The sequence below is a fragment of the Suricata suricatta genome, chromosome 5, assembly GCF_006229205.1.
Source record: "Suricata suricatta isolate VVHF042 chromosome 5, meerkat_22Aug2017_6uvM2_HiC, whole genome shotgun sequence".
In the NCBI taxonomy this organism is placed as follows: domain Eukaryota; kingdom Metazoa; phylum Chordata; class Mammalia; order Carnivora; family Herpestidae; genus Suricata; species Suricata suricatta.
Window position 1 is genome coordinate 14,200,836 of NC_043704.1, and position 24,337 is coordinate 14,225,172.

Genomic DNA, 24,337 nt, shown 5'->3' on the forward strand with positions numbered 1-24,337 from the left:
ACTCAGTCATTCCATTCCCAGTTCGTGGATGTTCGGGGTTGTTTTTGGTCTTTGCTACTGCAAATAATGGTGCAATGCCCATGTTCATGTTTTGATCATATTCTTGGAATCGCTTCCTGAGAGCAAAAATTCTGTCAAAGGCTACATACTAATGCAATGTGTTAGGCATCGCCAAATTCCTTTCCACAGTTGTTATAATTACTTGAATCTCTATCAGCAATGTATCAAACTACCTGTTTCCTTGGACAATAGGCTGGACAACAAAGTATGTTGTCAAACTTCTAGATTTTATCAAACTGATAGGTGAGCTGCTGGTTTTCAGCGCAGTTTAAAAATAAATGTGGTGGAGAACCTTTTCATATATTAAATACTTGCTTTTCCACTAGTGAGACCTCACATCTCACATTTCTTGTTGCAGCAGCACATTTTCGAATAAGAAAGGATATGGTAAAGATATATTTTCTACGTTTAGTTATGTCTGAAAATGTTAACTGTCTCTGGATCATGATTTAATAAGGTATGTGATACTTATCTGAAATTTATTTGTTCTCTGAACTTTAACCTTTCTAGCTGCTAAAGTTTAGTTGCTGATGAGACATCTATTGCTACTCTGATTTTTCTCTTTCTGAAACTTTGGAATCTTCTCTGAAGCACTGGAGTTCTGATAGTTCACAAGGCCAAGTCTTGGTGTGACATTAATCCATTTCTTAGCCTGGGTGGTTGGTATATCCTTTCCACCTGAAATGTTCATATATTTTATCTCTGAGAAATTATACTCTATTATTTCTTTATTTGTTCTCCTTTAGTTTGTCGTCCCTGCCCACTTGATCTGGCTTTAGTCAGATGTCGGACCCCCTGGACTGATTGCTTATGGGTTGATCTTTTTCTCCACCTTTTATATTTCTTAGTTATTTTATTCGATTTTCTGAGAATTTCTTAAAAAAAATTTTTTTTTACATTTTATTTATTTTTGAGAGAGACAGAGCATGAACGGGGGAGGGGCAGAGAGAGAGGGAGACACAGACTCTGAAGCAGGCTCCAGGCTCTGAGCTAGCAGTCAGCACAGAGCCTGATGCAGGGCTCAAACCCACGAACTGTGAGATCATGCCCTGAGCCGAAGTCGGACGCTCAACTGACTGAGCCAACCAGATGCCCCTGTGTGAATTTTCTTAAACTTGATCTTCCAATTTTTCTACTATGGATGCAACAACATTGCCTCAAATCTCTCTAAAGATACTTAATTTGCATCTTTGACACTTCTGGTCTCTCTGGTATTATTCCAGATCCGGGAGTTACAATCTTCACTTCTTAGTTAAAAGGGAGATTTAGAGGTGTTTGGTATAGGCATTAAAGACTCATATTCCCCGAGTCCTTCCTCTGGCTGTATATTAATAAAATGGAAAGAACCAGGGGAAACAAAGGAAAGAAAGTGAGGGGCTGACTTACGAATTTTATACTGGAAATGTGTCCTTCTCTTACACATTGCAATTCTTCAGAATTAGCCCCCCAGAAAGACTGTATTTTGAAAACCCCAAGGCACTACCAAATATGTGGTGTGATATTTCAACAATCTGGTATAGTGGTGTGACTACTGTACTTGGGGTCCAGAGACTTAGGTTCTAGATTGAAATCTGTGCATTTGTCAAGGCTCTTGATAGCTAAGTGACATAAAACCCAATTCTAACTAGCTTAAACCTCAGCGGGTCTTAAGGGAAACATGTGAGGGGTGCCCACAAAACTTGAGCGAGGCCCGTGGGAACGGGGACTCTGCTGCTACTCTTGATCTGCACCTCATATCTTGCTCCTCTCTGAGGGTCAGTGTCATGCCAGGATGTCCTACATAGCTGGGGCCATGGCTGATGACAGCTCTGGGATCATGATTCAAGGGGGAAGGGTGAGCAGAAGACTCTGCCTCCAAACTCTGGCATGGAAAGTTCCAGGGATGGACTCCAACTGGCTCCAGTTCAGACAGCTGCTCACCTGGAAGCCATCTCTTTGGCCAGGAAGGCAGTGGCCTGGAATGGGATGCGCATGGAGTAAGGCCTTCAGGATGGGAAGCCCCACCACAGCCGCACTGCAGGAGAGGGGGAAGGGGTGACTCACTTTTCCCAAGAAGAGAGGAAAGGTGCTGGACATATTTACAGTCCAGATGTCCACTTATCTCTCCTACTAATTAGATCCATGACTCCTAGACCACTGGACTCAGCCTTTCTATTTGTGGAGTGAGACATGTAGACTAGGCACTTCTCTGATTCTCCCCCAGATCAAATATATTATGAATTTACTGAAAATCACACGTTTTTCTCCTTATTCTTTTTTAACTTGCATGAGAATTAAATATATCTGTTAAAGACTGGAAAAGCATGATTCCACACATTAAATAGGAGAGGGAAACAGAACTATTTAAAGAACATCCTGCCTCTGGATTTTGAAGAAGGTGAAGTATATTCCCGTAGTTATTGTTTCGCCCCTGAAGCACGGATAGAAATAGCTAACCAAACGTCTCCCACAGCACATTTTATCCCCCTGAGGAGGGCTGTGATTGTGCCAGAAGGTTCCTGGGGACCGAGTGGCCAGCATGGCATTCTCTTGGTTGCCAGCTGGTCAGGGAAGGCAGCTGTGGATGCCATTCGGCTCCCACTGTCTCTACTAGTAAGAGCTGGACATGGAGGTTGGTCCTCAAATACACCTGCAGCCGGCTCTACTTACCAGCGGGACGAGCTGATGGACTCCCAGGGCCTGCAGTCCTCCTCATTGTTATTCTTGTGTGAGGGTAAGGAAGTGTAGCAGTTACAATCCAGGTCATGATTGTACTCAGCAGCCATTAATTTTTTTTTAATTTATAGTTTATTGTCAAGTTTTTTTTCCATATAACACCCAGTGCTCTTTCCCACAAGTGCCCTCCTCCATGACGATCACCCCCCTTCCCTTTCCCCCTCCCCCTCCAGCCCTCAGTTTGTTCTCAGTATTCCAGAGTCTCTTATGATTTGCCTCCCTCCCTCTCCCCAACTCTTTTCCCTCCTTCCCCTTCCCATGGTCCCCTGTTAGGTTTCTCCTGTTAGACCTATGAGTGCAAACATATGGTATCTGTCCTTCTCTGCCTGACTTATTTCACTTAGCATGACTCCCTCGAGGTCCACCCACATTGCTACAAATGGCCAGATTTCATTCTTTCTCATTGCCATGTAATACTCCATTGTATATATATACCACATCTTCTTGATCCATTCATCAGGTGATGGACATTTAGGCTCTTTCCATGATTTGACTATTGTAGAAAGTGCCGCTATGAACATTGGGGTACATGTGCCCCTATGCATCAGCACTTCCATGTCCCTTGGGTAGATCCCCAGCAGTGCTATTGCTGGGTCATAGGGGAGTTCCAGTGATAGTTTTTTGAGGAACCTCCACACTGTTTTCCAGAGTGAGCAGCCATTAATTTCTGATTTCCCTCAATTGCCCGTGCACTTTTAGAAAGGCATAAATTCTTCCAGCAAAATTGTCAGGTTATCATTTGTTTCTTCTCCCTTTTCTTGTTCCTTCTCTCTCCTAGTTATATTTTCTTCCTTTCTCTCTCTCTCTTTCGACTAGTGCTTGCCACAGATATTTATTAGACTAGAATTTGTTTGTTAAACATGCCATGGTTTTTGAACCCACCCAGAAATGGGAGTTGAATCGGGTAGTCTGAGTAACTGGGATGGTGGGCAAGGAGGAGGAAAGGATAGAATCAAAATGAAATCTTGCTTTGAATGTTGCTTCCTACTGGGTTCTGAGAACTTATTTGGTGAGGGAGCCTTTCCTTCGCCCAAGGGTGGTCTGTGTGTGGGGTCCCCTCCATTTGCTGCTCCAGATCCACTTGCCAGCCAGACTTGTACGGACCACATCAATGTGCCATGTGCCCTTGCATTGTGGTTGAACTTGGGCAATGGAGAGCTCCAGCAGGAAACTGCAGGAAGGGGAGGGAACAAGGTCATGAATATAATCTCCTGCCTCTCTTCTCTTGAGGTCAACTCATCTGGTTGTAACCCTTAACGGAAGGGTGCTCCTCCCAATGTGGTCTGCTGTGTGGCTCTCTTTCCCTTGAGAAAATGCCCTCCCTGCATCCCTGTGGGTCAAGGCTATGAACATGGCTTCCTGGGCCCTTGAGGATCTCCGCCACATGCTGCCTATACCTTTCTCATTTGACACTTTGTAAAGAAACCCTCCCATATTATTGTGATTGGAGTGTACTCTCTTCTGGAGTAAATAATTATGGAGCTACTTCAGTTATACAGAGGATCTGTGACAGAATGATTGTATCCAGTCCAAGATATTAATCAACACTGTAGTCTTTCCTCGAGGGTAAGAATTATTATCTTCTTCCCCGAAGTGGGACATGTCGGCGGACACCTGTCTCTAGTGTGGCTGGTTTTGCCTTCTTTCTCACCTGCTCCCTGTGATTTCCATTCCTAGGCTGAAATGGGGGACAGAATGGGGCAAAAAGTTTTCACTTGAATTGGTTCCACAGAACCTGGCTTTGCACCCTCTGGCCTGGCATGATTAGGACCAGCGCTCTCCTGGACCCTCAGCCCCCTGCACTCCCACCTCCAGCCGCCCACCCATGACCCAGGAAGGTGTCCCCTCGGGCTGGTCCTCCAGGGGCCCTTTCACACTAGGCTGCTCATGGATGGCAAGTCTCCATTCTTCCAGGCTATCTTGGGCAGAATTTAAGACTCTAGGTGATCTTCTCCCGGCAAAGTTCATATCTGGTTGACCACCTGTCTGGCTCATCTTTGTTGTGCCATGAAAACAGCTCAACAGCTTGACTCTCCCACTGGCCACTGGGGCCCCAAACACCTGGGAGCCCATGGGCCCTGCAAATGGCTCCTCAACTTCTCCTCTCAGCCAGATTAAGGCGAGGGGGGCAGAAACCTCCCTCCACCTTCTCTAGCAGGGAGACATGGAACTCACAGCCCAGCCTGTCACCAAAGAAATCCTTCTTATGAAGTTCTCTTGGTCACTATTTTCTCTAGTCCTTAATCTTGACAAAATGAGGGAGGAGGCTTGAGGGCAGAAGGGAATTAATTCTCCAACATCCACTCTGAAGATCCTTCTGGAGGGGAGAGGCGATTTGTCTCACATACATCTTGGGATGTCATTTTTACCTTGTCTTGGAGCCTCTGTCAAGATCTTAATTTCGGGGCACCTGGGTGGCTCAGTCGGTTGGGCCTCCGACTTCGGCTCAGGTCAGGCCTCACGTTCATGGGTTCGAGCCCCGTGTCGGGCTCTGTGCTGACAGCTAGCTCAGAGCCTGACGCCTGCTTCGGATTCTGTGTCTCCTTCTCTCTCTGCCCCTCTCCCTCTCATGCTCTGTCTCTCTCTGTATCAAAAATAAATAAAACATTAAAAATAATTTAAAAAAAGATCTTAATTTCAACATACTGTACTGTGTATTTTTAATTGCTAGATAAAACAAGCAGTTCCAAGCTGCTTCTCCAATAAAGAGAATTTGTTGGTTCATATAAGTGAAAGAGTTCAGAAGTTGGGGCCCAGTTTCTTGTTGATTCTCTCAGTTCTCCCCTTCTCCATGTTTTCAAGATGACTGCCTGAAGCACTCTGGGTACATGCTTCTTTGTCCATATCCAGGCAGCAAGGAGGGCATCCCTTCCCTTAACCACTGAACTTTTTTTTTAATTAAAAAATTTTTAAAAATGTTTTATTTATTTTTGAGACAGAGCATGAGCATGGGAGGGGCAGAGAGAGAGGGAGACACAGAATCGGAAGCAGACTCTAGGCTCTAAGCTGTCAGCACAGAGCCCTACGTGGGGCTTGAACCCACGAACGTGAGATCATGATCTGAGCCGAAGTCGGAGGCTTAACCAACTGAGCCACCCAGGGCCCCTGAACAAGAGTCTTGAGGTTTACTCTGACTGGTCAAAACTTGACAGCTCAGGTTAGGTTGTTAACCTGAGCTCATCCTTATCCCCAGTGGAGCCCAAAGTGCTGACTGGTTTACATCTTGGGTGGGGGTCCGTCACTGTACAGTGACTGTGGAAGTGAGGTGGTTTATCCTAACTGGGCTAACTTTGGGGATCCATTCCTGGAAATGAGGGTGACAGTAGTGGACAGGAACCTTGGACTCAACACCTTACGCAAGCCTCCTGGCTGCATAAGTAAGAGGAAGGTTTGGAACGGGTGTTCAGGAAGCAGCTGTGTCACTCACTCCAAGGTCGTCTTACTCAAGCTTCTAATTTTGTCCCCATGTAAAATATGGTCTGGTGGGGATCTACGTATTTTATATTCGTGATACAAACTGACCCGGGACTGCAAAGGGGTTCGTTTTGCATTGGGGCCGACTTCTCCATTAGGCACAGTGCCTAAGGCCCGTGTTTATTTTTACCATAAATATGTTTTAATTTCTTTTAAAATCATAAGAAAAAAAGGAACTCTTAGGTTAAAGAAAATGTTCTAATATACAATACGTATATATTTGTCTTAACAGCAATACAGTTGTAAATATAATTAATAAGTAAAATAATAATAATTATTATTATTATTAATAGGGGCATGGGCCTCCTAAAGCAAAAGTGCATTGGTGAGCACCTGCCCAGGCAGCCACACCGTGCATTCTTACCGGGCTATCCCGCCATAGAATTTAAGTGTTGCCAATAAAAACCCAAAGTCTGAGACAAGGGGGTCACTCCTTTGAATTCCAAGGTTACTACCCATTTGCTTAAGGACCAGATGTGAGTCGTATCACTGTTGTACCAGAGACATTATTGTGCTTGAAAACAGCAGTCCAGGGAGCTCAGCCTTGCTTGCAGGAGAAAAAGAAAAAAAAAAAAAGTAGAAGGAGGGAAGGCATTTTTCCTCCAACTGCAGGCTAATTAACATGGACATGGTGCACTAGAGTTAAAGCATTTTCAAGCCTCTCATATCACTTGATTCTCGTTAACAACCCCCCCGTGGGGGTACTGACCCATTGAACAGGTGAAGAATCAGACCCAGGAAAGGCAAATTGCCTTTCCATAGTTTGTTACATGGTTACTATTTCATGGAGGGTTAAGTCTGCTCCCATTTATGACTGTGAAGCTTTTGCTTTTTGCTGGTGCCCAGAGGCAACTATACTGGAAGTAAAATTTTTGTAAATAGTTTGTCAGACCAAGCGAAGTGAGCAGTGTCTTAGGGTTTACTGAGAGTCCCAAGAGCAGACCTAGTCCTTGGTGGGAACCGTTTCTCCTACGTGTTGCCACGGTGTCCATGATGCTCCTGTCCGTTCCCCACCAACCTTTCCTGCCCTGATGTGGTCCTTTAATGTACGGCTTTTGGGGGACAGCTGAGGAAGTCTGTCCTTTCCGTTCATAAGGGAGGCTGACTCCATGCAAGGGGCTAATGGCTGGCTCCCAGAACCAGTCAGCAGTCACTTCCAAACATTTCCATGATTATGGCGGCCGTTCACACTCGTTTCTCCAGCTTTTTCCTTGCATTGCTAGCCTGAGTGATCCAGAACCCTTTCCAGGGTCTCATTCCAGCAAAAACAATGCACAAAAGAAACCGGATAAGGTGGCTTCCCAGTAACCCCTCTTTCTCCACCTCGAGGAAATGAGGCAAACTAGAGCAGTGGCAATCAAACGTGGAGCTGGCAATACTGACAGCACTGTCATCGCCTAGGAGCTTGTTAGAAAGGCAAATTCTTGGGCCCAACGGACCCGCTGAACTGATCCGTCAAGACAGGGCCTGGAAAGCTGTATTTTTGCTAGCTCCCAGGTGACTCTTAGGAAATTTGGAAGGGCTAAAATTTGAAGTGCTGAAGCACGGAGGGTGGGGAAATGAGACTGTACAAAGCAAAAGTATGCCCAAACTCCCTCCGACCCCCCCGTCTCTCTGGGTGGAGTGTGGGGAGGCGTATTCACCTTAGTAATCACTGTGAAAGTCTCAATGAAGGGTTTGTAAGAGCAGCCGCCACATCTCTAGCAGCTTTAGTTTCCTAAATCTGGACAATTTGACTCCGCAGCGAGGAGGAACGCCCAGCCGAGCGCAGCCGGACAAGGAGCAGGCGCACTAGCACTACGTCGCCAGCCTTTTCTTCTCCCTTAGGCTCCGCCCCTCGACCACAGCCCCCTTCCGGTCTCCGCCGCCTCGCCCCGCCTCGCGCAGGCGCATGGGCATTTTTCCCGTGGCGCTCCGCGGCGCGGACGATTTGTAGGAATGGCGGGCAGTTGGTCGCCGGGTTGTAAGGGTTGCTCTTCTACTAGCTGTACGTGTGGCGGCGACAAGGGCAGGTGGGGCGACTCCTCCCTGTTAGGTCGGCGACTCTCGGAGGACTCGGACCGTCACCAGCTGCTGCAGAAGTGGGCAAACATCTGGAACTCCTTGAGCGAGGACGCGTCGGTGGCCTGTGCGGAGGGGACGCGATGCGAGGAGGCTGCGGAGCCGGCCGAGGAGGAGGACAGGCCGTTGGTGTTTCTGTGCTCCGGCTGCCGGCGGCCGCTGGGCGACTCCTTGAGCTGGGTGGCGAGCCAGGAGGACACCAACTGCATCTTGTTGCGCTGTCAGTTGCCGCGCCGGGTGGGGGGTCGGGTGGGATGGCGTGGCGTAGGGTAGGGGAAAGCTTGGGGCCGCCTTCTTTCTTGGCGTGCGGCACCTGGACGGCCCGGGAGGAGGAGAGAGGGGTGTTTGGGGCTGTCCAGGGCTTTTAAAAGCAGAAAAATCTGGGAAAGTGAGCTGTCCCAGGAAAAGGGGAGGAGGAGGTTCACCCCTGCACCCTGTGCTCACGAGTGACAGGTCCTTTTCTGGAGTCCCAGCCCGGAAGAGCAGCGATTGAACCAGCATCCTGTGAACATTGCTCAGTAAAAAATGACCAAATAAATGAGGATAATACATACAGGGGGTAGTTAGGAGGATTAAATGGGTTAATGTGTATCATGAGCTCAAAACGGCTTAGGGCCACTTGAAGTGTTTTTTTTTTCTAACGGAGATACTGTTATTGTTGACCGGGGTCTAGATTGTTTCAAGAGTTGCCTCCATGAACAGCATGTACTTGGGTTGAGATTTTTCATTGGGTAGGAGAATCTGGTTTTGTTTGTTTGTTTTTTTAGTAGGCAAGAAATAATATGCTTGGTGTTAAATCTTCCATTTTGTTTGTTTTTGTTTTTACAGAAAGTAAAACTCTTTTGCCACATGCTTTTTTTTTTTTTTATAAAACCCCTTCTGTTATTTACTTTTTCTATATCAGCTTTTAAATTTTAAAAACTATCAGCTTTACGCAATTCAGTTTACTCCCTGGCCCCCTTTCACCCTTGCTGCCATGGAAGATAAGGAAATGAACTCTTGGATTAATTTCCATTTCTTCTTGTCTCAGTTTGAGTTAGTTTAATTATTTTTTTAATGTTTTATTTATTTTTGATACAGAGAGAGATAGAGCATGAGAGGGGGAGGGGCAGAGAGAAGGAGACAGAACTGGAAGCAGGCTCCAGGCTCTGAGCTAGCTGTCAGCACAGAGCCCGACGCGGGGCTCGAACCCACGAACGTGAGATCTGACCTGAGCCGAAGTCGGAGGTTTAACCGACTGAGCCACCCAGGCGCCCCTAGTTTAATTATTTTTACTTTGTCAAGGTTTATAACTTTTATGTTCTGTAGCCATAGCATGATCTTGAAGCTTAATATAGTGTTTGCATGGATTTGTTTCTAAACTCCAGGACTCTTATTAATACCAGAAAGTTTCTTAATAGCTTTCTCATTTCTGAGTTATTTATTTCATTAATCATCATCAGTAGTCTCTCCCCAACCCTACCCCAAGGAAACTTCAAGTTTGAGTGGTTGAAAATGCCTGTCTGTTCTCTTTTATGTGAATGTCCTCTTGATTGCAGGTACAATTCTGGAATCATGCTGTTTGCTTTTTCTAGGCAGGGAGCAGCTAGTGCAAAGGCCCTGAGGCTAGTGTGACTAAAGAACAGAATGAAGAAAAAGGCAATAAAAGAGTGGAAGGAAGGAGTCAGAAAATTCAGGGCCTTGGAGGCTGTTCTTCAGAATTGGAATCTATTCCAGTGAGTGAATAGAACAGAATCCTATTCTAGTGACTATTAGAATATTCTAATCTATTTTCTTTGGAGGAAGCACCGAAGGAAAGAATAAAGTGTGGAAGTGGGAGGTCAGTAGGAGCTAGTGCAACAGTCTAGGCAAGAGAGTGTAGCGATGGTTTGGGAGCAAGAGTACGATATGAGAGGTGGAGTTGACAGGACTTCTCAGGAGTGGATACGGGGATATGGAGGTTGAGGAGATACATCAAGGATGATACCTTATGTTTTGATTTGAGCAACTTGGTGGACGGAAGTGGAATTTACGCAGTTCAAGTAGACTATAGGAGGTGAAATCAGTTGGTTTGGACATTTAGCTGTGATGTCTCTTCTTCATTTCCCCCTCTCCCCCATCCCTTCCTTTAGTGTATCCTGGACCTGGATTCTCTGGAAATGTTTCCCACTTCTGGGGTCAGCGGTGACACCATCCAGGTCACGGTCTAAATAAAAGATTTTTGTCCAAGTTCCTGAGAGCTCTGCATTTGAAACCTGAGGATGTATGCTTTGGCTTTTAACATCTCTCTTGGTTTTATTTTATTCATTTTTAGGCATTTTTAAAAAATTTATTTTGAGAGCCAATGCGCACCTGCTGTCGGGGGAGGGGCAGAAAGAGGGAAAGTCAGCGATGACAGTGCAGAGCTGATGTGGGGTGTGGGGAGGCGGGGGGCTTGATCCCACGAACCCCAAAATTATGACCTGAGGTGAAATCAAGAGTTCACGTAACTGATTGAGCCACCCAGGTACCCCATCTTTCTTGGTTTTAATGCCAATTTTGCTATAACTTGCAGGTATTTTTGGTAATCTGTGATTGAGGTTCTAGTTGTTCCAGGTTTCATTGGTGATTGAAATTTCCCCTCTAGTTTTACTTGTTAATGTCAGTGGTTTTTCATGGAAGAGAAAGAAATAGCTCTCCTTTTGCCATCTCTTTTCTAGAAGAGGTACAGAGGTACATTTTGTTTTGAGCCACCCTTGTGTGTCTGTGTGACTATGGCGCTTATTTTTTCTGGTTCTCTGAGTTCTAAAATAAAAATTGAATTAGAAGTTCTCTAAATATCCACGCGTGTATCATAGCAAACCACATTAATCAATTCTTGTTACTTTGCTCTAGGTGTTTCCTGTAATGTGTCTGTGGATAAGGAACAGATCCTGTCCAGACGTCAAAATGAAAATGGTTGGTGAGTAAGGCTATAATCTACTGGAATATGTGTATTCCATAGAAAGTTTATTTTTCACTTAAAAATCTTTAAAAAGCTCATTACCAGTAAGCTTAGTTGGGATAAGGGTTTCTTTGGGGTGGTCAGTGTAGGATCAGTCATTTTAATGTATTAATTTTCGAGCGATGGTGGTCTTTTTAGACATTGCAATGGAAGAGTTTCTAAATTTCTAAAGTCATATTCTGATGCTCTCTTTTGAGCCTTTGGAAAAGCCAGACTTCGATCGTTTTTCAGTTCGTAGATGAAAAATGTAAGGCCTAAGGAGACAGGCCACAGGCCTGCGCGGCGCTTAGAGCCAGCATGGCACTAGTGACCCCCTTCCTTCCTGCAAAGTGTTCTTTCTCCTCTCCTGCTTGATTTTACTTCTTTAAAAATTTTTTTAAGTTCATTCATTTATTTTGAAAGAGAGGGGGGTGCCTGAGTGGCTCTGTTGATTAAACATCTGACTTTGGCTCAGGTCATGTTACAGTCCGTGAGTTCAAGCCCCATGTCGGGCTCTGTGCTGACAGCTTAGAGCCTGGAGCCTGCTTCAGATTCTGTGTCTCCCTCTCTTTCCACCCCTCTCCCACTCGCACTGTATCAAAAAAGTAAAAATTAAAAAAAAATAGAGCTTTGGGAGAGAGTGTGCTCCTGTGCATGCAGATGTTGGGAGGGGTAGGGAGAAGGAGAGAATCCCAAGCAGTTTCCACATGCAGTGCAGAGCCCAGCACAGGACTTGAACCCATGAGCCATGAGATCCTGACCTGAGCTGAGATCAGGAGTCAGAGGCTTAACTGATTGAGCCACCCAGGTGACCCTAACTTTACTTATTTTGATGCCACTTCCACCATTTTTGCCATGTCCATATACCAGCTATCATGTACTGTCTCTCATTACATTGACTCAGGATTTTTATTTAAATTTATTTAAAAAGGAATCTAATATATTACTGCCAGTCATATATCATTTGCCATTAGACATTTACTACAATGCAAACAAATGTTCCTAAACTCTAGCAGGGATGCTGTCGCCTCGTTGGTTCTGAGCCCGTAGTCTGTGCTCTCACCATAGAAAGATTTGCTCCTGTGAGGTTCGTGTTCCAGACTTCCTAGCACCAGAGCGAGACTTCCTTCTTATAATTGGGATGGATAGAGAACTGATGGGGAATTGACTCTTACTCTGTGGGCCAGTGTTGTGTAGCCCCGTTTACTTGTGTCACCTGAACCCGTCATTCATGCCCCATCACACGGTCTTGACTTTCACCAGGGTCCCATAGTCCACACTTGGGGAAACCCTGTATTGCTTTAGGGTGCTCGTACGGCTTCGCTGGGCCTGTGCTACTGAAGAGCCACCTGAGTCGGCCCACAGCTGGTCGGTGAGAGCACTCGTGGGTTGTAGAAATGAGTCGTTAACCTGGGAGTGCTGTTTCCTGGGTCCGCTCTGTCACTTGCTGAGGTTCTTACATGGTAACTCCTTCCTTGTCGAAAATCACCCTGTGATTTCTGGTACTGGTTTCTCAATGTTGTTGTTCAAAGTTAAGGGTAAGTTCTGGCCAAGTCCTTGCCGACTGTGGAAGCAGAAGGGCACTATAGTGATTGTAGCTACTGTCTCTTCATTGCTTCTCAAGACCACTCGGGAAGTGAGTGTCAGGACCACCAGGGAAGTGAGTGTCAGGATCACCAGGGAAGTGAGTGTCAGGACCACCAGGGAAGTGAGTGTCAGGATCACCAGGGAAGTGAGTGTAATGATTGCCGGGGAAGTGAATGGGTTCGTGTGTATTCTTCAGTGCTGATTACTTTGATTTTGATAATCTGGGATAAAACAGCATAATCCATTGATCAGTATGTTTTGTATTTTAAGTTTACTTAAGAATCCTTTCTTGGCTGATTGCACCTGCACCATATGTTAGTTCACAATTTTGATAATTGTGTGTGGCAACCTCATAAAGATGATAAGATTCGATATGCAGTACAGACATTTTCCTGTTCCTGTTGGTAGCATAGACAGGGTGCTTCCTGGGCTTTATGGAGAAATATCAAATATAAAGTGAATAGAAATATAAAATATTAAAATGTCAAAAAAATATTGAATATATTTAAAAATACTTAAAGTAAAAAATATAAAAGCCTGTAGAAGCTTACTGTATGGTCAGTGGCATGTCATCTAGCTAATTACATTACCAAGGAGAACTTATAGTTTATTGGGCAGTAATCCATTTCTTTCTTCCATATGGAGCTTAGTTTAAAAAGTCTCTCAGTATCTGTAGGTAAACAATGCAGTCTAATAGATTGTTTGAGTCCTGTTGGTTCCATTTTTTTGATGACAGGAATATAATTTAGTTGTTATAAGAGGCTTAATACCAATAGGAATGACAATTCTTTTGAAATAATAGCTGTCTTTTGTGATGTATAGATCTTCACTAGATTTAAGCCTTCAATTCTCCATTTGCTATGTGTTGGGGCTGTAATTTTAGTATAGATATTTATAGCATGGCAAATTTGGGTACGTCAATTTGACAAGGCATTTGGGTGGCTGAATTCTTAAGTTTTTTAAAAATTTATTTATTAATTTTGAGGGAGAGTGAGCAAGCAGGGGTGGGGCAGAGAGAAAAAGAGAATCTCAAGCAGTCCCTGCACTGTCAGCATGGAGCCTGACATGGGGCTTGAATGAAGAGTCAGACTCTTAACTGCCTGAGCCACTCAAGCACGCCTAGATTCTAAGATTTAAAGAAGACATGAATCAGGGGCGCCTGGATGGCTCATTCGGGTGGGCGGCCAACTTCAGCTCAGGTCATGATCTCACAGTTTGTGGGTTCGAGCCCCGTGTTGGGCTCTGTGCTGACAGCTCAGAGTCTGGAGCCTACTTCAGATTCTGTGTCTCCTTCTCTCTCTGACTGTCCCCCACTCACACTCTGTGTTTCTCTCTCTCAAAAATAAATAAAAACATTAAAAAAATTTTTTTTGAAGACCTGAATTGACATCGGTGGAGGAAATATTCATATATGCAGAGCCAGAGTTGAGAAATAACTAGAATGAAGGAAGAATTATGTGGAGAACTTGGATCCTTAAGTAAAATATTTGTGGAACTTATCTGTAGTGGGTAGAAGACAGGCGAAAGTCTAATAAAAAAGAGGAAGTAACTCTTACATACGTGATGAGCGTGTGTCCAAGATTTATTTCACTCATCCTGAGGGAATTGGAATGTGGCAAAGCTGGTTTAGAGGACAGTCCCTGTAGAACAAGTCTAGTTTGTGTCCTCCAGGACTATAAAGCCTCAGCCTTCGAGGTATCTTTTCTACTAGCAGAGGACATTTGCATCTCTGGCAGACTAAAATTATTTGTGATGTTACAAATCGTGAATCTTACTCATCTTCTTTCTGTAAGTTATCGTCTAACTTGAGAGTCTGGGCCCTAATCAATAGTAAGTAGTAAGCAACCGATGTTACCTTTCAAGTAGAGCAAAGTGTGGCCTGTGGGTCAGGCACTTGTTTTTGTGAATATGTTTTTATTGGACCGTAGACAGTGCCACTCTAATCACATATTGTCTCTGGCTGCTTCTGTGCCACCACAGTGGGGGCGAGTCACTGCAGCAGACACCATAAGGCCTCCAAACTTGAAATATTTGTTCCCTGCATCAATACAGAAAAAACGCATCTTCCCCTGCCCCAGAGCGATAATGATTCTCGGTGGGCTTGCTGGGCAGTGTGACATTGAAAGGGCCTGTGGAATCCTTGCCTAACTATCAAGTTTTAGATAGTTTTTCTGAGTACCACATGGAGGCATTTCCATTCTAGAAAAAACACCATGTCATATCCTCTTGTCTCTTTTCTGTATGCCCCATGTCACTAGGGGCCTAAGTCCCTGCAGCCTGGAGGCGACGGTCCACATTTCTAACATATTTTTACTATCATTTCTTTCCTTCTTTAAACATGTGACGTAGTAGGGTTGGAGAGCAGATTTTAGCCATGTAGTGGGAAGGGTTTCTGGATCTGAGGGTGGGGTCTGTCATGTGGAGCCGTGCTGCCGCTGAGGCGCCGCCTGTCGCTGTTGCAGCGTCCTGGAGGCCCTGCACTGCTCCGGGTGCTCGCTCAGCCTCGGCCACGTCTACAGGAGCACGCCCGAGAGCCTCGACTACAAGAGAGACCTGTTTTGCCTCCGGGTGGAAGCCGTTGAAAGGTAAGGTCGATAAATACGTGCTGATCTCATAACTGTTTCTTAGGGTTTTCTGTGGACAGATTGGTCCAAAACCCTCAGAACGAGGTCAACCCTGTTTGGTTAAAATACATTTTCAAGTAATTGCTGACAAAAAGCCAATGATTTTTTTTTTGACCTGAGGTATTTGGTAAGGGAAAAATCCAACATTCTCAATGATAAGGAGAAAGCACTGCAAGAACATTTTTAGAGTAAAAATATGTTCAGTTTCTCCTAAAAAAGTTTTTAAGCGATATGTGTTGTCCATTTTATTTTTCCCCTGTTTTTTTTGGCCTCCTAGAATATCATGAAAAATTAGGAATTTCAAAACTGGTTAGGAAAGAAGTCCCTTTGGTGTTCTGGAAAAGCAGAAATACAAACTATTTTCTTGAGCCTAGTAAAGAATCGCCTGTTTTTTCTGAGGGATGCAGGGAAGGGCCCTCGCTCCTCAGAGTGTCTAGCTAGTAGGCTTTTGGAAACAAGGCAAATTGGAGGCTGATGACCGCTGTCAGTTAAAGAATTAGAGATCATAATGGCCTTCTAATTAGCCTTTTTAAAAAAATGTTTATTTTTCATAGAGTGCGAGCGGGGAAGGGACAGAGAGAGACACACACACAGAATCCGAAGCAGGATCCAGACTCCGAGCTGTCAGCATAGAGCCTGACATGGGGCTTGAACTCACAAGGTCACAGATCATGACCTAAGCCAACGTCAGACGCTCAACTGACTGAGCTGCCCAGGCGCCCCATAATTAGCCTTTTTTAATAGGAAACACAAAATTAAATAATTCTAACTCCAGGGTATTTTCACTGATCCTGGAAAAGATGTAATCCTTAAGACTTTAAAGATGCCTAAAAATCTTACATGCCAGGAGAGAAGAAAAATTTAAGAAGAAATGAAAGTGCTTATGCTTTCATTACTTGAGGTATTTTGTCACTCGTGTCGAATTCCTCAGATTCTCTCTTCAAAAGATTTAAAACAGTATTCTTTTTATTATAATTGTGACTTCTCATTGAATTATTCTTTGATAACTGCAGTCTTGCACCTTGTTTGAAAGTAGACAGGTTTAGATAAAAATGTTACGCTCCGCAGACTTCTCACAGCCCTTACACAAAGAATGATGACCAAATACTGTTCATTGTTGTAAGCGGGAGGCCTGTCTGGAGAGAGAGCAGACCTGCTTTGGTTTTAAGATATGAATAGAAGACCCAGGCCAAACAGATGCTCCTTTAATCTCCATGAGCATTTTACTAAGATGTGTGAAAACTGAGTGAGGGAGAGGGCAAGTGAGAAAGGACATGAAAGCTCAGCTTGGTCGACTTGGTACACAACTTCCAAAAGCAGTACATATCTGTGTGAGAGGAAATGTGGAAGACTTTGCCTCAGGAGACTATAATGTTGGAGGTGTGGTTTCCTAACAGTTGAGTTTAGGGTAACAGATACCTCTTGGGGTGGAATTTTAATGCCAAGGAAACTTCTTGGTTTTAGAAGTTATTTACAGTTTTGTTTTTTTTTAAGATATTATTTTTAATTAATCTCTACAGCCAATGCGGGCTTGAACTCATGACTCTGAGATCGAAAGTCACATGCTCCGCCCACTGAGGCAGCCAGGTGCTCCTATTTACAGTTTTGGAGATTCCTTAATACCACTTCATTTCCCACCTCATCTCATTTTTCTTTCCCCAATGGGATGTCAGTCGCCTTCTGCAATTTTGTCTCCTGTGCTGTTTTTCAGAAATATAACCAATAAGGCTTCCACGAGAACGTCATTCTTACTTGACCAAAGAAGTGACTCACTGGAGTTACTACATGTGATAAAATACTTCGAAAGAAAAGCAAATTATCACATTTTCTTTGGAGAAATACTAACACTTTCTTGTTTGCTGTTTAGATCTCTTGGGTTACCAACCCTGGGCCTGTTTTCCTTATTTCCAGGGCAGTTTTTCTCCTACTGAGTATTTTCTCCACCACAGCATCTCCTAATGCCCGAGAGCCGAGCGCAACAGAACTTGGACTTGAAGTCGCCACATTGGGGTGACCAGAACTGACTCCATATATTATTTACTACAAGTCGAGTTTGAAAGTATACATGTTCCCCAAAAGTTATAGAAGGCAAAAAAATAGTGGCTTCCTCAGGATCCTTTCACATTTTTTATTCATAGAATTTTGAACTGTGACTGTTAATGGTTTGGCACCCAGCCAACTAAGGAGCGAGTCTGTTCCAGTAGTGAAGTACTTAGAATATTGGAAAATATGTAGGAATACCTAGACAAAGCTGTTAATGGAGAAAAGTACGATTTTCTGTAGTATAACTTCCTACAAATATATAGTGTAATATACTTCGAGTTTTAATATTATTAACTAACATGAATTTAATATTTGCCTCCTTTTCATATTTTAACCTTGTGCTGCACTATACTTCAGTTATATCTTAGGATCCTCGAAAAAGCAAATTGTGTCAGAGGATAAAGAACTTTTTAATCTTGAAAGCAGAGTTGAAATAGAAAAGTCTCTAAAGCAGGTAATTTTGTTCTGTACTTTGTATATCCTTCCTTGTATGAACAACTTCCTGTTAGTGAACAAGGGCTCCTCCACAAATACTCTTCATAATGGCATCTGTTTTGATCTGAGTACTTTTGTGGTAAGAGAGTGATTCTTTTATTTTGTTTGTTAGTAACAATGATTTTTGGGGTGAGCCACGCTGTAATTTAAGCTAAAGCTTTATCAAAAAAAATAGTCATTTCATGCCTCAATTAAAACTGTGTAATCTAAAACTAATAAGCTATATTTCATTTGATTCAATTCTCATGGTATAAGCAACCCGATTTTTAAAAGCTATTTATTTATTATTTGAGAGAGAGTGCGAGAGTGAGCATGAGTGGTGGGGAGGGGCAGAGAGAGAGAGAGAGAGAATCCCAGTGGGGCTTGATCCCACAAACCGTGAGATCATGACTTGAGCTGAAATCAAGAGTCAGACCTCAACCAACTGAGCCACCCAGGTGCCCCAACAACCTGATTTTTGAACGTTAATATCTCCTGGCCAGATAGCAAGATTCTGATGTGTGTATAAAAGAATTCCAGGTTAGAGACTGAGAACTACTATTAATATAATGATGCCTTATTTATATAAAATTTAGTTTATGCCTCTAAATAACTTCATTAAACCCTGAATATGTGTAATGCAAAACACATTCATACATTTTATTAATGATTCAAATTTTAATCATTTAATCGTGTGATTTTAACCATGATCATATGTGTATCTTAAAATATTTTTTCAATTCGATAGATGGAAGATGTTTTGAAAGCATTACAAGCGAAGCTGTGGGAGGTTGAATCAAAATTGTCCTTTGCCAGCCACAAAAGCTGAACCGTCCTCCACGTGCCCCTTCCGGACTCCCTGCAGGGGGACCAGCCATGCTAGTCATTCGATTTCGCTCAGAGTGGAAAGAATTCTAAATGGCCGTGTGTACAGCATGTCCTCTTGAGTCGATCAGATGAGAAGGACTGTAGCATTGCCGGTAGGATATAGTCAGTGGTAAACATGGTTGTTTCCCAAAGTTGAGATTTAAAGCCGTTTTATGATACTTGCTGCAATTGGAATTTTGGAGTGTTTATTTTGATAAGAAACTGCTATGCTTTTTCTGAACTATTTTCTCCTTTGTATCAGATTCATTGTTTACTTCCTTTTTTTAAAAAAAATTATTCACCTCGGATGCTTTGGGAGATGTTTAATATTGAATGGCAAGAAAATCTTAGAGGTTTTTCCCACCCGCTGTGTGAGTGAATCTTTGAAAACTAATGCATAAAGCTCTCTGAAGAAACTGGTCAGGTGAATTATTTCTCAGAACTGTCTGAACACTTGCCCATGAGCAGAAGAGCCTATGTTCTAGGGGTAGCAGAATCCCACTTGACCCGTGTGTTCACTGCCGTCCGCCCGAGCGAATCTGGACCAGTGTTCACCCAAGGGACTAGGAGTCCTCTCTGAGGGCGGGATTCTGGGGGGATTCTCCGTTTCCTCTAACCTGGGACTTACAGTAAATGTGCTATTTTTAAAATCAGAGAGAGAATAAAGATTAAAACAAAGTATTTTACAATTGATTTTTACAAAACTGAGTTGTATTTAATTGAACTCAGAAATCCTGACGCCATGACTTGTACACACTTCCTGGCTTGTGGCCCTGAGGACGGCTGCTCAGGAACAGAAGGGTAACCCCAGATTTCTCCAGGCGCCTGTTTTTGGGTGCAGATGAGGCCGCATTACATTGGTTCTCAGAATGTAGGGGTAACTCAACCGGGTTTCTGCTCAGAAGTCCCCTAACCCTTTCAGAGAATATGCAAAGGTATCCTAACAAAAGGTCCTAGGTCAGATCCACTGAATGATTTCAAGTTACTGAGTAATTTTTGATACCCTGGCCATAGCCGCTAATTACCAGAAGTCAGTGAGGCCTCTAGGGTGGAATATGGTGGAGAGAAAGCACACACGTGGACCCGCGGCAACAACACAGCCCTGTCGCCTCAGCGAGCTTGATGCAGTCCCGAGCATCTGTCCCCCGAGGTGCTGCAGGGGCACGTTTGGAACAGGGGAGAGGATGTCGACAGCAGGATTTCGCCGGCCCTCCAGCAGCCATTTCCGGGGCTGTCCCACAGGCAGGTAGGTGTCTGGCCCCCTACTTCTGTGTATCTGCCCGCACGGGGATGCTGACCCACGCGCGGCTCCCATCGGGGACCCCGAGAGAAGCCCGGGCCACCTCGCACGCGCCTCCGAGGAGCTGTCCCCGGAGCTGCGCCTCCGGCTCGGGATGTCCAGCGGGCCCGGGCTGCAGGCGGAGCGCCCGCACGCTGTCTGTCACACGCCGTCTGTCACCGGAAATCCCAGGAGACGGTCGTGGCCCATACGGGAAAGTCTTCATCTTTGGCCCCTGCCGTGGGAAAGGTTCCCAGACTGCTCACCCCAAGGCGTCCAAGTGGGACAGCTTTGTGTCCCCTGCGTGCGGCACTGTGACATTTGCAGGAGGGGGCTTTCCCGGCCTTGCGTGCCGTCTCCTCAGAACGTGACTTTATAAACTCACCCTGTATTTCCTCATCCTGAAACCCACACGACAGGAGGCAACGGGCTCTTGTTTCTGTTGCTTGTAACTGGAAAACCCAATGTGCCTGGTGTCTGGTTCCCAAGCTCTGGGGCGTTGCTGCCTGTGAGCAGGAATGAGGCGCCGAGGCAAGAAGGGGCGTCCCACCCGAGCTGCAGGAGACCCGCAAGGAGCCTTCAGGCAGATCCGCCCAGGAGTCATTCCTTCAGCCAGGCCTGGAGGGGGTGCTCCCCGCTTCTTCAGGATGGAAACTGACCAGAACCGATTTCGTGGCCTTTCCACACCCTCCTAGAACTGTGTCCGTGCAGAAAGTTACAGACTTTCATCCCAGAACATGGGCTCTGACGTTCCCAGCCAATTCTCCCATCACGTTTATAAATTTCCAGCTCAAGAGCCCACGGAGGTCATTGATCTGTGCAGCATGGATGGCCGGATGGACGATTCTAGTCAAGCTCTGGACATTTAAATTGGGCAAAATCGAGAGAATGCATCCTTGAAGAATGGGCTCTAGGCATTTAGCGGGGACTCCTAGAGCGAAGAAGCCCTGAGGGAAGCTTCCTTCCGCTTATTTTTGAGGGAAAATCTCACAAGCAGCAGAACACCCAGGTCAGGGGCCCAGTTTCACTGCTTTATTAGCTGCGTGACCCTGAGCAAATTATTTAATCATTTTGAGCCTCTGTTTTCTCCTCTGCAAAATGAGGACATAATAGCTTTTCCTTGAATCACAGATCATCAAATTAGATAATGCTTGAGAGCGAGTTACTCTGAAAACAGTAAAGCATCACAAAAATAAATGACGGTGACCTAACCTTGTTAAAAATGGGTTGATCTGAGTCACTTTTCTGGTACACCCCTGGGGGTCTATGGATGGAAGAGGAAGCATCTGAAACACTGTAACAAGAGTATAAATATTACCGTTTATTGAATTTCTCTCTCCAGTTACAGATATATGAACACTGTGGAAGATTTGAAAAATAGAAGCACGACACAAAGTAGAAAATAAAACCAACATCATCTCACAACTCAAAGACCATGATTCACTTTTTGGGGTATATCTTTGCAGTCATTTTTTTATGGTGATTTGGAATCATACTGAACATACTGTTTTCACTTAGACGACTTCACAGCTATGTTTCTGCAATTATTAAATCTCTTCTATAACCTGATTTCTGGTGACTACGTATTTTTAATGAAACACCAATTTTAAAACCTGTTTCAATGTCATCACACGGTATGAGATTCATGCCTTTTGGTGGCTTTAAGTAAACAGTTTACTTGACAAGAGAATAAGGCATGAAAGAAATATTAAACCAGTTACCTCTGTCTAGTTCTAGACAGCCCCTGCCCCCCATTCCCACCAGCCGGTTTCTCAGAACATTCCTGTGCATTTTGAATCTCCCTCCATGTCGTTTGACTTCAAGTTTAAGAGAAAGAAAAGAATCTTTCACTTTCCTCACTTCTTTTCATTTAATAAGTTGAAACACACAGCCACATTCTTCACCTCTTCTGGAGAAAAAGCGAAAATACCTGAAAGCTAATGACTTAAAATTTTGTATCAATTGTCAGGGCTGTAGGTCTTTCCTGTTCTTCCTGATTTAGATAATTCCTGTGAGGAAGCAGGAAAAGCTCGTTTGTAATTACTTTGAACCGAGGGAAGATCCTTTGTGATCTAACCCAGACTCGTTTTGGGGACTGACCATTTATTTCGTTTAATAAGAGCTGAGTTCCATCTGTCTGGAGGGGTTTTATCCAGACAGGTGATCACGGGGGCCTGCCGTCAGGGTCAATCTGTACAATTGTAGTCTCTTCAGAATGTTTACATGTGTCTAAATTCTCATGATAATAACTGGAAGGCAGCATGAAGTGAGCAGGTCAGAGGACATAGGCTGAACAGGAGTTTTATTGGCCCAAATGTGAGGTGAAATAGAACTAGCCTCCTCTCGTTCAAGTCCACCCCTATTGACTTCTGCTACCTTGACAACATTAAGCCTAACTCCCCTCCCCCCACCCCCCAAACAATTGCCACCATGGTTTTTGATAACCTCCATCTACCTTTTAGGCAGAGAGATGGACGAGGTTCCCCCCAAGGGCCCTTTCAACCTTCTAGCCCATTTGAGCTGAAAAAGGAAATGAGAAATAATTCAAAGAAGAGAAATGAGAATCCATGAACCGACTTTGCAGACTTGAATTAAGGGGACAGACAGACAGCTGCTTTTTACTCCTAGCTGCTTCCCAGAGAGGATTCTCCACCTAGGTAGCACTTAATGATCATTTCCTACATACTCAGCACTGTGCTTGGAGCTGGGGGCTCCCCAATCTTCACAAAACCTTCTTTCATAGGAATCCTTCCTCCCGTTTTATAGATGCAGAAACAGATTCAGAGACGTTAAATAATGACCTGAATTCCCAGGGCTCTGCTGCGCATTGCATCCTCTTCTGTCTACTCTGAGTGCAGTTGGGACGCCCCTTGGTTCTTAGCAATCAGAGTTGTTAAGGGAAGGTGAGTCACTGCAGTGGTAGCAGCTTTGGTATCTAGAAGAGTTTGGGGGTACCAGTGTGGCTCAGTCCGGTTAAGCATCCAACTTTGGTTCAGGTCATGATCTCTTGGTTCGTGAGTTCGAGGCCCACTTCGGGGTCTGTGCTGACAGCTCAGAGCCTGGAGCCTGCTTCGGATTCTGTTTCTCCCTCTCTCTCTGCCCATCCTCCACTCACTCTCTGTCTCTCTCTACCTCCCAAAAATAAATAAACATTAAGAAAAAATTTTAAAAGCGTTTGGAAGTCATGGGCTTCTCCCTTTTCTATAAAATGAAGCTGATTTGGTCTCTTTGACACAAGTTCCCTCCACTTTCTTTGTTTTTACCTTGCGGTTCCCTCGCCTGACTGCTGCAAGCCCTCCCCTTTTCCGTGTTTTGGATCTCCCCTGTACCGCCTCCTTTCTGTCCTTTATTGTACTTTATTGCACTTCCCACCTCGGACATCACATTTTACACTTGTTTGTTAGTTTATTCTTTCTGTCAGAGGGTGATTGCCACAAGGGCAGGCGGGGCCTTTCTGGCCTGCAGCTTGGGGCTGGAAGGGATGCCCCCGCGCAGTACGTGCTCATTTAATCCCCAGTGGGATGAATATTGCCGCGTCACGTACCTACTTTCTCACCTCTCCAGCCGCAGCCCACTCTATGGATCCCCTCTTGCCCTGCGGGCACCCTCAGGCATCTATTTTTTTTGTTGTTGAAACTGTTTTATTTTACTTTATTTTATTATTTATTTTTTAATTATAGTTTATTGTCAAGTTGGTTTCCATGTAGCACCCAGTGCTCATCCCAAGTGCCCTCCTCCATGCCCGTCACCCATTTTCCCCTCTCCTCCACCCCCATCAACCCTCAGTTTGTTCTCAGTATTTATGGTTTGCCTCCCTTCCTCTCCTTCACTATTTTTCCCTCTTCCCCTCCCCTGTGGTCCTTTGTTAAGTTTCTCCTGTTCCACATATGAGTGAAAACATAGGGTGTCTGTCCTCTGTCAGGGTCGTTGTGGTGTCGCGCATCCTTCCTGCGGCCCAGCTGGTCCCTGCACGGCTCTCCTACCTCGAGCCAGACCCCCTCATAACAAACCGTTGCCTTTGGATCGTCCACTGCAGACATTCGACTGAAACCACTCTCTTGAAGGCTCCCAACAAATGTTCCCCCAAAAGTGTTCCTTTCTGTCTGAAATCCCTCAAACTCTCCACAGTTTGTTTTTTATTTAAGGTTTTATTTTGCTGAGTCAGCTCTACACCCAGCGTGAGGCTCGAACTTAACAACTCCGAGATCGAGA

General features: G+C 44.6%; 1 protein-coding gene across 2 annotated transcripts; it reads left to right on the forward strand.

Moving 5' to 3' along the window:
- The first annotated feature begins 8,167 nt into the window (after window positions 1-8,167).
- Window positions 8,168-21,694, forward strand: MIS18A (MIS18 kinetochore protein A). Of its 2 annotated transcripts, XM_029939064.1 has the most exons (5): window positions 8,168-8,530; window positions 11,164-11,230; window positions 15,301-15,423; window positions 17,863-17,959; window positions 18,728-21,694. In XM_029939064.1, the coding sequence occupies exons 1-5, from the start codon at window positions 8,188-8,190 to the stop codon at window positions 18,806-18,808; spliced, it is 711 nt and encodes a 236-aa protein (XP_029794924.1). In that variant the 5' UTR covers window positions 8,168-8,187; the 3' UTR covers window positions 18,809-21,694. The 2 variants fall into 2 exon arrangements, with proteins under 2 accessions (XP_029794924.1, XP_029794925.1); XM_029939065.1 differs by lacking the exons at window positions 17,863-17,959; window positions 18,728-21,694 and adding an exon at window positions 17,374-17,817.
- The last annotated feature ends 2,643 nt before the right edge of the window (window positions 21,695-24,337 follow it).

Bases quoted from the DNA above. Each gene is read 5' to 3' on its own strand.
- MIS18A (XM_029939064.1), top strand. From the start codon at position 8,188: ATGGCGGGCAGTTGGTCGCCGGGTTGTAAGGGTTGCTCTTCTACTAGC. The intron at 8,531-11,163 runs GTCAGTTGCCGC...ACTTTGCTCTAG, and splicing joins CAACTGCATCTTGTTGCGCT to GTGTTTCCTGTAATGTGTCT. The intron at 11,231-15,300 runs GTGAGTAAGGCT...TCGCTGTTGCAG, and splicing joins CGTCAAAATGAAAATGGTTG to CGTCCTGGAGGCCCTGCACT.